The sequence below is a fragment of the Cygnus atratus genome, chromosome 1 (assembly GCF_013377495.2).
Source record: "Cygnus atratus isolate AKBS03 ecotype Queensland, Australia chromosome 1, CAtr_DNAZoo_HiC_assembly, whole genome shotgun sequence".
Taxonomy (NCBI): domain Eukaryota; kingdom Metazoa; phylum Chordata; class Aves; order Anseriformes; family Anatidae; genus Cygnus; species Cygnus atratus.
This window is the reverse complement of record NC_066362.1, coordinates 181,756,522-181,771,976: the sequence shown is the minus strand read 5'-3', so window position 1 is coordinate 181,771,976 and position 15,455 is coordinate 181,756,522. Positions and strand designations below refer to the sequence as shown.

Below are 15,455 nucleotides of genomic sequence, written 5' to 3'. Positions count from 1 at the left end.
TCTCCCACGCACTGTCTAGACCACAGGCTACACAAACCCCACGCCCCACCAGGCAGCGTGGACCTGGCAGGGCTCCTCCTGGGAGCTCGTGGGCCACATCTATGAGGGATAAAGGTCCCGTGCTTCCAAAGGGGGCCACAGACTTGTTGCCAGATGGTGGAGGGAGCTGTTGGTGACAGGAGTGGGAAGGAGAAGGAGGAGAGCCAGGGCTGTCCTCACAGTCACACAGCCTCTACTCTGCAACGCCTTGCAGGGCTCTGCAGCCCCCATGCTCCTCCAGGTGCCACCACCTGAGCTGAGCTCTGCTGCAAGCATGCCAAACCTCCTCGAAGACACTGGCCCACGTTAGTCGGTCTTTGGCACAAAGAGCTGCACTCAGCACGCTGAACCTGTCGTGCAAGTCTCAAAGGTCATACAACAACCGAGCAGGGATTTAAGCGCAAGAGAGCGACCACAGGTGACCAAGCCTTTAGGCCACGTTCAAGCCATCCAGGCAACCAGCTCAATGGTCAAGGGAGCCAAGTGGTCTCCCTCACTAGCGGAAAGTTTGCATCACTCCCTCCTCTCCCCAGCGCACCGCACGTGGACACCTGCAGCCTGAAGACGCCCCGTCCCCGCACGAGCAGGCAGCACTTACCCCCCAGGAACTGGATGCCTCCTGCCACCCTGCCCACGGTCCTGGAGATGAGCTCGGACACGCAGCAGCCCATAAGGGCCGTCAGGGCCACCAAGAGGAGCAGCCCGCAGCCCAGGCCCGTCACCACCGTGCAGATCCTCCACTCGGCGCTGGGGATGGCCTGGAAGGAGGCGTAGCGGCCGCACTGCTCCACCATCACGGTCGTCTGGCGGCTCTCGTCCCGCACAGGGTAGGAACACCTCCGGAAAGTGCCGAAGGAAACAGACTTCTCCAGCTGGGACCCCAAGAGCCAGTAGGGCATGAAGAAGCCCACGCAGGAGGCCGCAGCACAAAGGAAGGAGAGGAAGGCCCAGACCACGCCGGTGCAGGTGAGGCTGGAGGCCATCTTTGCGTGCGTGCAGAGCCCCCTCACGATGGGGAGACAGGAAAGCCCCTGTGTGTTTTAGAGGAGGTTGGGGGATAATCCAGAGTCTCTCAGCCTTGACAAATCCTTGCGCTGGGAGAAGCCCGGATCCTAACAGCGAGGGGGATGTTTCCTCCCATCATGAAGACAAAGGTCCCTGATGAAATAACAAAAAAAGGAAAAAAAGGCAAGTTCAGAAACATTGAGATTAGGGAAAATCAACGTTTATCTGCCAGAGCATTTCTTCCTGCAGCACTTTTCATGAAGACATCGCACACCTCTGTCCCATCCTTGCGAGTGGCCACTAACACCGCTGTCGGCGGCTGTGGGGACAGTGACAGGAGGCGGCGCGGCCGTGCAGGCTGTGCAGCCACTGCCAGGGCTTCCCTGCCTACTTCCCTGTTCACTTCTCGCCCCCGTACATCTTCATCTTTCCCGGGTGAGGTCTTGCTTGTTATCCTTCCTCCTGCGACGCCTGGGGAATGTACTTTAGATGGGGCCCTGCAGCTTCAGTGCGAAACCGTCCGCGGCTTTTCAAGCCCGGACCCCTGTGGCAGCAGAAAACCTCACTAACACAAAGCCTCCCCTTCTTTGCCTCTTCCCAGCCCAAAGCCAGGACCTTTAACTCCTCTGCTTCCTCCTCAGAAAATTCCCAGCCTCCGAGCTCTGTACCAGCATGACCGAGCGCTTTTGGCTGTTGCAGAAACGCTGCTTCCCAGAGGCTGGGGGCACACTTCTTGTTCAATCCATGCTGGATCATTGCTCCTACCGCATTTGTAAATTTATGATCATCTCTCACCGTTGCTGCCAAACTAATCCTGATAGCTATTTACAGGGGCTTTTTTTCTAAGCATGATTAGACGCCAACCAGTGAACGCAATTAATGTGCCGGCAATAAAATTAAAACTACTTCTGCACACGGAGGGAATGTAGGGAAAGAGTCTGGAAGTGAAATTAAGCATGTGCACCGCACAGAAGTTTTGTTTACTTTTACAACACTGCAAAAAAGAAATCTTTACCCTAACGTTGGAAAAGGCCTGTGCCGCTTCGCAAGAAGCACACGCCTACCTCCTCGCAGACGTAGCCCATCTGCAGAAATGCCTCCCAACCTGCAAAAGCCCCAAACCCCGAGGGACAGAAACTTGGCGGAGGACATGGGCTGCCCCCATCCCTCCAGAGGCATCTTCTCGGGGAAGGATCCGCCCGTGCCTTGGCGTGGCACCAAGCGGCTACAGCAAAGTGGGTCACGGCACTCGGGGAAAGCGTTCCCTCAACCGGCAGAAGAGGCACGGCTGGAAATAGGGGACAACATGGAGGCTTCCAGGGGCAGGACCCTACAAATCCAGCAGGACCCTACAAATCCAGCAGGACCCCCCACCGCCCGCCGGCTGCCAGCCAACGCCCGGGACTCTCTCTGGGGAGCGGGACTCGCCAATTTGGCCCCAAAACCCCGGCCCTAGAGCAGGAGGGGGCGGCGGAGAGCTGGGGGGGCCCCCGAGGGAAGGCGGGGGCCGGGAAGCGAAACTCGCCGGGGTGATGCGAGGGGAAGGCAGGCTGCGGGGCGGGCGGGGGCCGAGGGGCTGGCAGGGCTGCGGGGGGGTCCGGGGGGAGCAGGAGGACGGAGAGGGGAGCGGGGAGGGGAGAGAGGTCCGGAGCGGCTGGGAGATCCGGGAAAGAGAGGGGGAGAGGAGGGGAAGGGATGCGGGAAGGTGTGGGGTTGGGAGGGCAGGAGGGGAAGGGGGCCCGGGGGGTCCGCTGGGACGGGGAGGGGATGCAGCCGGGTGTCGCTGCGGGGAAGGGAAGGGAAAGGAAGGCGGGGGGGAGGGAGGGAAGGGGGTCCCGGGGCTCCGGGGGCAGCCGGGTACTTACTCGCAGGCCGGTACCGGCAGCACATGGGCGCCCAGCCGGGGGTGGTGGCGCGGGGGTGGCCGCCCCAAGCGACTGTTCCCTTGGTCCTCCGGACACGGGAGGGACCGGGACCCTCCCCAGCCCGGCCTCCCCAGTCCTTCCCTGCCTTCCTCGGCGCGTTTCTCTCTCTTTCTCTGCCTCTCTCCCCTCCCTTTCCCCACGTCTGATGCCTCGGGAGGCAAGGCGCTCCGCCGCCTCTCCTCCCACTTCCCCCGCCGCCGCCTCCCCGGGCGGGACCCGCCGCGGTCGGGGCCGGGGGCGAGGGGTCGGGGGGTCGGGGGGAGCCTCCCCGAGCCCTCCCCGGGCGGAGCTGGGGGGTCCCGGCTCCGCGGGGCCGGCCCGGGGGGGTCCCGGCTCCCCCAGCCCTCCCCCGGCTGCCCGCGGGGTGTGCGGGGCGCTGGAGCCGGGGGGCGAGGGGGAAAAAGCCGGAGGGGTGGGAGGGTGTTAAAAAGGGGAGGCCGCAGCCCTTAGATGGGGGAAAAAAATGGGGAAATCTCCCGATGGCGTGCGTGCGAGCTGCTGCTGATCCAGCGTTTTGATCGCAACAGTTTTGGGAGCTGGGCTCCAGCGAGAGCAAATGTGAGCGGAGTACCAAGCAGCTCAGCCCGGCTCCGCCAGGGCCAGGCGGAGAGGGGAGCCCCACTCCCTTCCCACCGCCTGAAGTGGGAAACTTTTGGGGAGGGGTGGTGCAGGCAGAGCCGCTGGGAGACGGAGATTTCCTCCTCCTGCTTCTTCCTCTCCTCCCTGCAGCTGGAATAAATTCCCGCAGACAGAAGACAATTTTATGCCACGTTTAATTTATGTCGGCACCAGACGCGCAAAATCTCTTTGGTAATGTTTCTTTTACAGTCCGGGAACATGGCGTGTGATTTAAGTACTGATCATTAATATTATTAATGCTAAATGGAAGTGAGGTTTATTGTGCTCAGTCTGTATTTACACCATTTAATAGTAACAACAGTCATGTTCGGAATTAAATTATAAAGCCACTTTATTGTTTTTTGTTTTTTTTTTTAAAAAAAAAAAAAGATTCTCCATTTTTTCCCTGTAATGTGCAGTCTTAAAATCAGAACATTACTGAAAATGTGTGTTTTCTCAAGGGATAAAAAATGGATGGGGAAGTACATAGCAAGATCTAGTTTTCCACTCTAGCATTTCAAGCATATTCTTTGAGGAAAAGTGCTTCAAACAAAAGAAGTAGGTTACATATAGGTTCAGTGCTGGAAGCTATGCAGTGATGTGCTTCACAAGGAAGACAATAAAGGCATACCCCCAAAATAGCCATGCCTACCCCCCCAGCTACGTCCACAGAGCCTACATCTGTATTAGCAAGTGTTGTGGATCAGCCTGACCCAATCTATGCAGCAAACTGGTTGGTGCTCAAGACCTGATGGATATTCATGTGTTTTTCTTCTGATTCACTCTAACCTGGGTCTCTAGCGCTCAAGACTCATTAGGTGCCCTTCTAAAGCCTTTCTTCTTGTTTAGTCTCATCTGAACAGCATCCTCTTTGTGTACACATCACTGCAGGGTAAACCAAAACATGGTTAAGGGAGGATGATCTGGAGACTCGCCCCGAAAGTGTGCCCTTGATCCACGCCAAAACACGAATGGGGATGTGCCCATCGGGTGACTTAGTGAAAGGGCGCCAGGATGACTTTCCCAGGGGTGAGAGCCAGAGCCTGCTCTGCAGCATACCTTGCTGGCACCCTCCCCTCACATCAGCTTTCTGTGTGGTGCCAAGCCTCCACCCCGAAAGTGCACCAGCGCTCGGCTCCACTTTTGCACAGAGCTGTGCGCTTCCCGATGAACGCAGGTGCTCTTCAGTGACCGCTCTCGTGCCTTCAGCCAGCACTTGGCTCGGGAGTTTCATCTCCTGCTGGTCATTTTCCCAACATGGGAAATGACAGGGGTACGAAGCTAATGTTGTGATATTTGAACCGTGCTCTTGGTATAAAGAAAGAGGAGCATAATGTACTATTATTATGTTTGCAATTGCCTAAAGACCTGGTCTTACATTCTGTCTTTAGCCAAAGGCCTTGGTTAGAATGAAACAGTGATAAACGTATCTAAATTAGGTGCGTGTTGGGATTAGATATGGGTAGAAACTGCTTGGCATTACAGTGAGTGTGCAAAAACTCTATTTCACACGCGTAAAGCTTCTCAGCTAAAACTAACTTTGTAAACCTAGGGAGAGGCAAACAAGCCTGCATTTATTCATGCAATTTATCTCTTCCATGGTATATGCCAAGGTCCCCAAGTCAGTGTTTGCTTTGCTAATGGCATCTCTACAGCAGTCCATTTGCTTCCCTTATATGGCTTTTATATTCACTCCCTGAGCTGCTGCCATTCCACATTCCCTCATGGAGACTGCACACTGCGTTCTGCATCTCTCCTGGAGCATCTTATCTTGCCAACTGTCTCCGAGTGCCCCCGCAAGCTGGCCGCGTGGCATACTCACTTGTGGGGAAATAAGCTTTATTTCACCATCCATTTTCTGTCAGAGAGACAAGTAGTTTTGTTTTGATTAGGAACAAATTAAACACATTGCATGTATAAGTTAACATCCAAATTCTTATTCCTTTCTTTTTTCCCTAATGTTTGCAATTCAACATGCTTCAGCTATATCAACATTTGCTGCCCTTTTCAGGGAACCTGGTGCTTAGATGTATTTTCACTGTGGAAGCCAAAATATTTCAACACACATCTAACCTGTCTGAAAGAAAAAGGAGGTTATTACATGGCGCTTCTGGACCCACGGTCTTTCTTGTAGCCACAAAAGCAGACACCTCCTCAGAGCTGAGCGATAACAAAAGTCCTGGTCCCCAGGGTCTTGTCTATACTGAAATAGCAACTGGTTTTAGATTTGGTTCTGGTGTTTTGATATTTAAGAGAATCCTCTTTTGAGAGAGCCTCAGAGTTGGTGGCAGGAACACGAGATGTGGAATTCCCACTGCTGGAACCACCAGAAGTCAGACTGGATCAAACGCCCACGAACACACTGTCAGAAAACTGCCTTAGCAGGGAGATGGGAAAATATGCTTATAGATTTTACCATCTCTCTTCTCCCTGATCCATTGACTAAGCTGCTGTTACATCTGGGGTCCTACAGACCTGATGGAGCTAATCAGCACAGCAGAATAAAGAGAGAAAAAATCCTGTCAGCTCACCTAAATCAATCCAGCTAACACACATCCCAGCCTCGGCCAAAGAATCTCTCATTATAGCATATCCTGTAAAACAATCCACCGCCATATAAAATGCCATAGGGGAGTACGTATGTTCCTGAAAATGAAACAGATAGTGAAACTCCATCTTGTTCTTCAGTCTTTAACAAGAAAAAGGAAAAAAAGAAGCTTTTCTTTTGCAGGCCACCATCTGGTTTTCTCTTGTGTGGTCCATAGGAGAGTGATAGCGTCTACATGGTTCCGAGCATCTTACAGAACTGGATCTTCAGGTCATGTCTGTACTCGATTTTAAATGAAAAAGAAAGGTGTAGGCACAACAACAGACTTGAGGCTATGTACTGGGAGCAACAGAAAGTCAACTCAATTATTCAAATATAGTCACTACAGACCAAGCAGACAAGTATTACAGGGAGCCATCTGATAATTAATACATTTACTTTAAATTCTGCACAGCAGTAGGAAAGAAACAACAACTAATGAGGGGGGAAAAAATATGTAGAATCTCAAGTCTAACACCTGCAAATTTCTCAGCCAGAGGAACGTAAGAAAATAAATTCAAGTCACTAAATCATCATACATCTGTACGGTATCTCTTCCAAATCAAACACATTGTATGTTTTCTAGTGTGGGTGGAAGTGGACTCCAGAGATTTGGGGCTGTCACATTTGAACCTAAATCCTGGCCTAAAAACTTAGCTCTAGGCAAAACATCCTCTCGCCAGTTCCTTTCCAATACTGTATTACGATTAGGATTTATTTTTATGGTGGTTATGGTGGTAAATTTTACAGATCACATTACCGAAAATTCATGAACAGGACGCATTTCTGAAGCACAGCTGCCTCACTGGATACACTGCTCCTGTTGCTAACATCGGTCGTGATCTCTGGACGCACCTACAAGTAACATGCCAATGAATAAGAAAGAAAGGGAAGCATCCTTCGTTATGTGCAATAAGCCCTCCTTATGCTGTTTCATCTTTATACCGTTATTACTTATTATGTATTACATAAAAGCCACCAGGTGCTCCCAAATAGCAGCTACAGAAAATCAAGCTCCTGATTATCTCTTTCGTGTCCTGTTGCTAATGAGCCTGGTGGCTGTGGGAGAAGCTGGGGAGGTTCATTCTGCACCAGCCCCACGGCCAAGGAGGGGAAATGCCTGCTCTGCCCTCACAAACTCTGCCAAGGTGATGGAGCTCGGGGGTGACAGGTCCCAGACCCGTCCTCCTTCAACAGGGAATTGGCCTAGTCCTGCATAGATGCAGGAAAACTGCACGGGTGATTTTAATCCTAAATTTGCACTCTTCCCAAGTGGGCTTGGAAAAATAAGGAACGGCTGGATTGTGAACAAGCGATTTCTCAGACACTCATCTACTGGCAGCCCGTTCTCTGTGCATATAGACCAATGCGAGCAATTTAATCGTGGCATCTTATTTACCAAGGGAATTTGTCTATCTTCCCCAGACGTTGTTTCAACAATGTACAAAGTGCAGGTCCTGCCATGGTGCCTTGTTGCCCTTTAGGGAGCACATCTTTGGGGAAATGGTTGTTTAACCACTTGTTCAACCTGATGGGACAAATTTTTTCCCTTTGAATTTAAAGCCTCAGTTAGAGATTGGCTTTCATCACATTTAGAATTCAGAGGTGGAAAGTGCCAGTGCCTGAGTCCTCAAAGGTAGAGGGAGGGGAGCCTGCCAGCACGGGGAGACTGGGTGCCCTCGTGTCCCTGCTTGGGTGGGAGGTGACTCCGTGGCTGCCCCCAAAAGGGTTTGGTGCTCCTGTCACCGGTTTTGCAGGCTGCTGGTGGGGAAGGGTGGGTGTGGGAAAGGTGGGGGCAGGGATCTGAGCTTGTTTGTGTTCACCACAAAATTTATCTGATTCATAACTACCCTGTTCCAGTCCTAAGGTTCACAAGCTGCGTTTGCAGAACATGCGAGGCTGCCTTCCCTGGCATATTTTGCATAAACTGTGTGTCTTTGTGAACGGGATGCAAGGCGTCGCCGTGTTCCTCCCCCCAGCCTTTTGCTGAAGGACTGAGCTGAGCTGCCTCTCCCCCCGAGCTGCAGCAATCGCCTGCGTCTAAGTCACCATATTAGAAAACATTCCCGAGGATGAGGCTAATGTTTTCTGGTGGGTTTGAAAGGAAAGCTGAAAATCCTCTTGTTGGGGACAAAGGGCAATTCATCGTACAAGTGAAAGCTCATTTGCCCCAGATCACACACGGGGGTTCATACGGCTCTCAGGCCCTCTGAGAAGCTGGAACCTCTGGACTCTCGCTTGGCTTCATTTGTGGAAAAAATGTCACGCTAGCACTATGAATTGAAACCCAAGCAGTGCCCCCTTTCTGGTTTATCCCCTTCCAAAACACAGCACGGGAAGAAACAAGTTCAGCTTTTAGAAAGCTGTCTAAAATCAATATATAGCATCCACATATACATACATACATATATACAGTGATGTGTTATGCATATATAACCTACACATATATATAATAAAAATACTGCACAGGGAGTCGGTGAGACCCAAATTCACTCTGTGCAACTGTAGACCCCAGGCTACCTGAACTCTGCTGTGGATGGGGACGGTCAGGCCCCTATTCAGCTACATATTCTAGCCAAGCCTTGTGTGCACAGGGCACCTGCAGCAAGCCAAAGAGGGATGTATCTCTGTTAATCTTTGGCTTTGGCCCGTGTTTTCCTTCCACGTTACAAGTTGTTCATCCTATGCCATTAAAAAACACTTTTTCCTCCTTCCATCAAAAGCTGTGTGCTCCGGAAAGAGCTCTTACCAGCATGTAAAAGGGTTTTCTCTATATTTTGTTGTAGCAAAATAACATAGTCATAGACTGTGCTTCTGCAATATAACTACATATTTCAATATTCCTTTTTGTGATGAAAAAGCTAATTAGCTAGGTCGTTACAGTTGCCACTTGTAAAGGGGAAGATAGTAATACCATTAATGTGCTCACAGGAACTTCATTTATATTACCTCTTAACCTTTACAAGGATATTATCATTTCAATAATTAATTGCTTTTTGCCATTTAATTTGCAGTTTACCATTTTCAAAGGAAATTACCCATTAAACTGAAGACTCTTTAAAAAAAAAATCCTTTCCTTAACTATACACCACAGGCTGTCCTTAGAAAAGCTAGATATTTTGTAAGCCACTTTCACATGTTTGTCTGAGATGAGAGGACTCTGTGGTAGCTCTGAATATTAGATAACTGCCCGTCCCATGGACGTTTAATGATCTGGAGCAAAATGAGGCAGAATGGGGACGAGACAATGATGAGCAGGGAATTAATCCTTACTCTCTGCCTCCAAATTCAGGAAGGCAATGCATCCTTTCTCTTTGACTGATGCAGTGAGAGTTGTCTTCCCTGTTCACAACCATCTTGTTTCTTCAGCTGAAGTTGATTTACACTGCAATATGCATACGTGAGTTCTTCTGTTAACTTCGGCGACTGAAAAAATAAAGGAACTTTGGCTCAACCTTGTAAAGCACAGAAACGCTGGCCATGAGTCACCAAGCACTTATGCACATCTTCAAGCCAGTGCCCGACACTTTGGAGAATGAAGCTCAACACACGTATTCCTGCTCTCTCTCAAGCTTCTAGTAAAACAGCTATTCATTTCAATGAATCAAACATAAGCTGATATCCCCATGGAGCTGTGCTGGCACATTATCTCTGTTACAGGTAATAAAAAATTGTGCCCAAATCTCACCACGCTAAAAGAAAAATGGATTAATATTGGTATCTGAGAAAAGGAGTCATGCATCCCAAGTAGGCTTATCTATGATAAAGTGAAACACATGCCTCTGAGAGATGGATTTGGATAGGAAGATGGAGAGGAGGTGACAAAGCGAGTGAAAAAATGAGATACAGAAGAAGGGGAAAGAGAAGAAGCAGATATGAACTAGATTATACCATTGGTTTATGAATGAATCTCTAGAAGTTTTTGTGACTCAGGTGCAAAAACTAAACTAGCCTTTGGGCAGTTCCACCTTTGCAACTGGCAAGTCAATGATATGTCACCCAAGATGATATGCATCTGCCTGATATGTCACATGCCCACAGGCACCAAGTGGATCATTTTACTGTGAAAATAAGACTTTCAATTTACTTTATTGCAAAATAAAACATTGTTTTATTTTTATTTTTTTTCACTCCCTTCCCCATGAGTATAAGAAGAGCATTCACATACAGTATGTCATTTCCACTGCCCTGATGCTGGGGCATACTCTGTATTATTTGCAGAGAAGCCAAAAGCCACAGTCAGACCTTTTAGGGGTAAATGAGGTTAATGATCTACCATACGAGTGTGCTAGGCTCCTAGTTGAGAGGACTAGGCAAGAACCTCAGGATGAAATGTCTTCTAAACATCTGTTTCTTTCACTCCTCTGACAGACAGGAGGCCTGGACAATTAGCTATGGCCTCCACCCTGGACTTTTAGATGGCAGAAGATTGGTGAGATGCATCCCGCCATAGGTATTTAATTATGTCTTCAGGCATCCAAGCTCAAGAGAGCGAGAAGAAACTCAGGTCCTATTCAGAGCTCCCTATATCAGCAGTGGATCAGCAATCACACCACTGCTAAAGCCCCCAAATAGTCTGCTTTTTGACAAGTGGGAGGAAAGCCTAACTCCATGTCAGCATCAGCATTTCTTGCCTTCACATTTCCGCAGTGAGGCACAAATATTGCTTGAAGACAGCCTGCTAATTTCTGCCAGTTAGTGCTGCTGCCTGCTGCTGCTTAAGGCACCTGATATTTCATTTTATGGTGTTACTCTGCCTATATTACCAGGGCTCTGGATTTTATCATACAAAGGGCCATGTATGGGACAGAAGTAGAAAGAAGCCACTAACCATCAAAATTAACATTAAAATATTCAAAACCTCCAGACTGGCAGTTCACCCAGCATGAACTTTGCTTTCAGAAAGGCATGTGCTCTGCATGCACAACAGTGGTTTAAGGTCTTAATGCTGACGTGAAGTTACCTGATGCATGAGGTACAGACAGACTGACGATGTTCTGCAGACAGCTCTACCTGCATGGACAGGATAGTCCTTGCTGGTTGGCATGCAAAAGGAAGCTTGGGGTCTATCCTGGGGAACTTGATAATCTCTTGTAATTAATACCATAATTGGAGGTGCTGGAAATGCTCGTTGAGTTCCTGCCAGGGAATGTGAGTGTTTCACAAAGCTGTTGAGGCTGTACTGTACACCAGCAGAAGCAACCTACTCGGCTGCTGTAGATGCTTACACAGAACCCCTGCGTTGGCAAAATGCTCGTGTGAGCAGCGAAATGTGCAATGCTTGTTCCTTCAGATGTAATCACAGAGTGACGTCAATACCATCCAGCCATCTGACAGCAGCCAGGATGGCAAGGCTGAGCTGTCCTCCCTCTGCATTTCAAGGCAGGCAGCCTATCAGCGTCACCAGGCTTCCACCTGCCATCCCACGGCCACACGGCGAGGCCAGGATCGAGCTATTCCTGTCTATTCCTGGCAGAGCTGCCCAGGCCGAGTCCAGCCTCACTTTTGCAGATCACAAATGTACACAGATGCACCAAAGACGCTGAAGTTTAGAAAAAAATTGCTTCCTACAACCTTTGCTGTCCTTCAGGGACATAGTTATTGGCTTCCAGTGTGTCAGTCGTAGGGATGCCAGCCCTGCAATAATGCCATGAAGGCAGAAATGACCACCAGAAAGGGACGGCAGATCATTTTAGCAAGAAACCGCAGGCTTAAACACACTTCTTCTGGAGGTGGGCAGATCTTTGCAGAGAAATTGTTTGCAGCTCATCTGCAGTGACTGAGACCACTGTCAGCCATTAAGTAATAAGTTATTTTTATCCACTGCAGCTCTCCAGCATCTCTGAGGGTGATGGCATCTCGCCAAGGCTTTGGAAAGGCTGCTTGAGCTGACACACAAAGATGAATGGCTGAGGCAAGCCTGGAGGACACTTCTGAGACAACTTTACAGAGGGAATCAAGTCTAAATATACCAGGTAGTTCCACAGTGGAGCTGCTGAGAGGTGGTTTTTGCTTCCCTCCTGAGAGACGGCACAGAGTGTGACTTCTCCTGACATTTTGGAAACTTACTTTTGCTGCTATAACAAAGAAGTTCCATTAATTCTCCCAAACAGAATTGTAATGAGTACTAGGGAAGCCTGTTTTTTGCACCTGTACATGCACAATTAGGTTTATGTCATAATGCTGCAACAAAAATGGCCATGTTTGTGAATAGTTTTTGTGACCTGCACTAGCAACATCTCTGAGGTGCAGTTTCACAAGATGGCTTTCATCAAGAATTTCAGAAGTAGAAAGAATTTTTCTTCTTTTTTCTAGGTGCAAGTTTGGTTTTCACTGAAGTTAGTGGCAGTGCCATGACCAATGCTATTGACTTTGCAGGGGATTCAGCCACATAGTCTAGACAAGAGCTTCCTTAGAGAAGTCCAGTAGAGGTCTAGAGCTGAATATATTTCAACCAAATCCTGTTAGCTTTGCTGACACAGTATCTCCCCTGAAATCAACGGTTGTTTTTTTTTGCAGGAGATGAACAGCAAGATTTCATAGGTTTGGTATGCATTAAAGTGCATACTGTACTGCTGGCGTTATCTTTTTCAGTGAGTTATAACAAACAGGAGTTTTACAGCTCCTCAACCAGGTGGCTGATTCAGCATCACATATATTATAGCCAATACTGCTGACCGTGAGGCATGACAATAAATCCTCAAGTGAGATAGCATGAGCTAACCAAAAACTTCAGAACTTTACATTTTTCTGGAGCTTCGAGGGACACAGACATGTTTTGCTACATGACTACAGGTTACTGTCAGGGTGACCTCCAGCCAAATCACTCATAGAGTCATACCTTAATTTACAGAATGGGGTCAATGCTGTCTGAGCTTTTGAAAAGTAGTTAGCTTAAGGAATGGGCTGGTTTGGTCTGGTGAAAAGTATCTACAATAGTAACCTCTTTCTTGACAACGACTCCTTCCCCAGCTTTCCTGTAGGCCCCCTTTAAGTACTGAAAGGCTGCTGTAAGGTCTCCCCAGAGCCTTCCCTTCTCCAGGCTGAACAACCCCAACTCCCTCAGCCTGTCTTCATAGAAGAGGTACTCTGGCCCTCTGATCATCTTCATGGCCCTCCTTTGGACTCATTCTAATATATCAATGTCCTTCTTGTGCTGGGGACCCCAGAGCTGAAGGCAGCACTCCAGGTGGGGTCTCACAAGAGCAGAGCAGAGGGAGAATCCCCTCCCTCGCCCTGCTGGCCACCCTGCTTTTGATGCAGCCCAGGATATGGTTGGTTTCCAGGCTGCAAGTGCACATTGCTGGCTCACGTCAAGCTTCTCATCAACCAATACCCCCAGGTCCTTCTCACCAGGGCTTCTTTCAGTACATTATCTGCCCAGCCTATGTTTGTGCTTGGGATTGTCCTGGCCCAATGCAGGACCCTGCACTTGGGGAGCCTGGCAGAGCCGAGTTTGACTCATCTGATCTTCTTGTGAGCAACCTGATCTAATGAAAAGTATCCAGGCACATGGCAGGGGGAATGGAACTAGAGGATCTTCAGAGTCCCTTCCAACCTGAACCATTCAATGATTCTGTGAATCTTCTCCGGGGACCGTGACACAGAAGGGTGCTGTCACTTCACCAGGAATGGTGTAGCTGAGCAGCAAGTTACAATGGCCAGCTTCCTGCAGATACTCTTCCTTGATACATCTGAAAAGATCAAGGCCGACAAACTGTATGTAACAGTAGCATTGTCAATAGTCTTTTCATCTATTACACTGTGAGAAAATACTACTAATTTTGTATCATACTGAGGCAAACTCTATTAGTCTGCCTGTCCTTCCTTCCTTCCTTCCTTCCTTCCTCCCTTCGTCCCTTCTCTCCCTCCCTCCCTCCCTCCCTTCCTCCCTTCCTCCCTTCCTCCCTTCCTCCCTTCTTCCCTCCCTTCCTCCCTTCCTTCCTCAATTTGTTTTCTCATCACTTCCCTCCTCCTTCTCTCCCTCCCCCAAAGATTCCTCAGTCTCTTCTGTTACTCTTCTTTTAATGTATTTTTTTATTTTTTATTATTTTATTATTATTATTTATTATTTATTTTATTTATTATTTTATTATTTTATTATTTTATATATTTTTTATTTTTAATGTATTTTTACATTCTCTTCACAAAAATTCTCCTTTCTCACTGTCATTTGCTTACGATGACACTTACAGCAAGAGCTATTCTCCCCTCTCTATATTTAAGGAAACATTCCCTTTATGTCGTGCTCTGTCACAAATCTTTTGCTACAGGGTGGGGAAATGCTAGGGAAATACTAGGGGCAGTAAAATACCAGCTCCGGCCACATCTTTGTCTGATCTCAGCCAATCTATCTATCCAGTGGATTTTTCTTCTTATTTAGCCTTTTGAGGAACAGATTCAGGTGACTACTGCAAATGCTTTTGTCTTTCCCTACAAAACGCACACAGAACTCCAAGTGTTTGAAGATACAATTGCAATATTAGCTTGGGCTACTTAAACAACAGGTGGCATTCCACAGGAGTTGTTCCACAGGATAAAGTGTGCTCCTATCTGTACTGCACCAAATGTGTGTTCTGTGAACACTTTCACCATAATAAGGAACTGAGATAAGCGAATCAACGGAATACACTACGTACCAGACGTTTCTTTGCTGACACCTGTAGTTTTGCTGCCATATCTAGCTTTAGTAAGGAAAATTATGCTTGCGTAAATTATGCACAATACACAAAGTGTCTTCTACTGGTACACAGAGACTGCTATCTGAAATCAAAGCACCCTCTTGCAGTTACAGATCACAAACGCCCAGTCATTTTATCCCATAATGTTCATCTAGTTGACTTAACAGGAAACTATTTGCTGGTGGACAAGCAAGTCAGAAAGAATGCCACGTCAAAAGTTCCTTCATGACACTACGACATTTACAAGCCATGAGACAGCAGCTGAGTTTTAGGCAGTGATCTCATTGCGTGATCACATTTGAATTTTTGTTTTTAAAAAAATCCTTTATGAGGAAAAATCTAGCCTGCAAACATTATCCACATAATAAAAGAAAGGATTTATTTGTTTGTTATTGTCTTTGTAGATGCATCTAATCTTCCTAAACACACACACACACACACAAAATATATATATATATGTATATAAGCCCTGGTGCCCTTATACAAATGCTTCTCTCAGTTATAGGAGATTAAAATGTGTTCCCTTGATTATTTCTTTTTATTTTTCTTGGGGAACACATGCACAGATAAAAACATATTGTTTCAAAATCCTATAGGTTA

At 47.9% G+C, this 15,455-nt stretch overlaps 1 protein-coding gene across 1 annotated transcript in view; it reads right to left on the bottom strand.

The window, feature by feature from the left end:
- The window catches only part of LHFPL6 (LHFPL tetraspan subfamily member 6), a 139,427-nt gene extending 136,240 nt beyond the window's left edge, over window positions 1-3,187 (bottom strand). The window contains exons 1-2 of the mRNA XM_035542456.1: window positions 2,910-3,187; window positions 638-1,197 (exon numbers count right to left, since the gene is read on the bottom strand). Coding sequence (XP_035398349.1) covers window positions 638-1,022 — 385 coding nt within the window. The 5' untranslated portion in view covers window positions 1,023-1,197; window positions 2,910-3,187. The remainder of the gene's footprint in view (window positions 1-637; window positions 1,198-2,909) is intronic.
- Window positions 3,188-15,455: the final 12,268 nt, after the last annotated feature.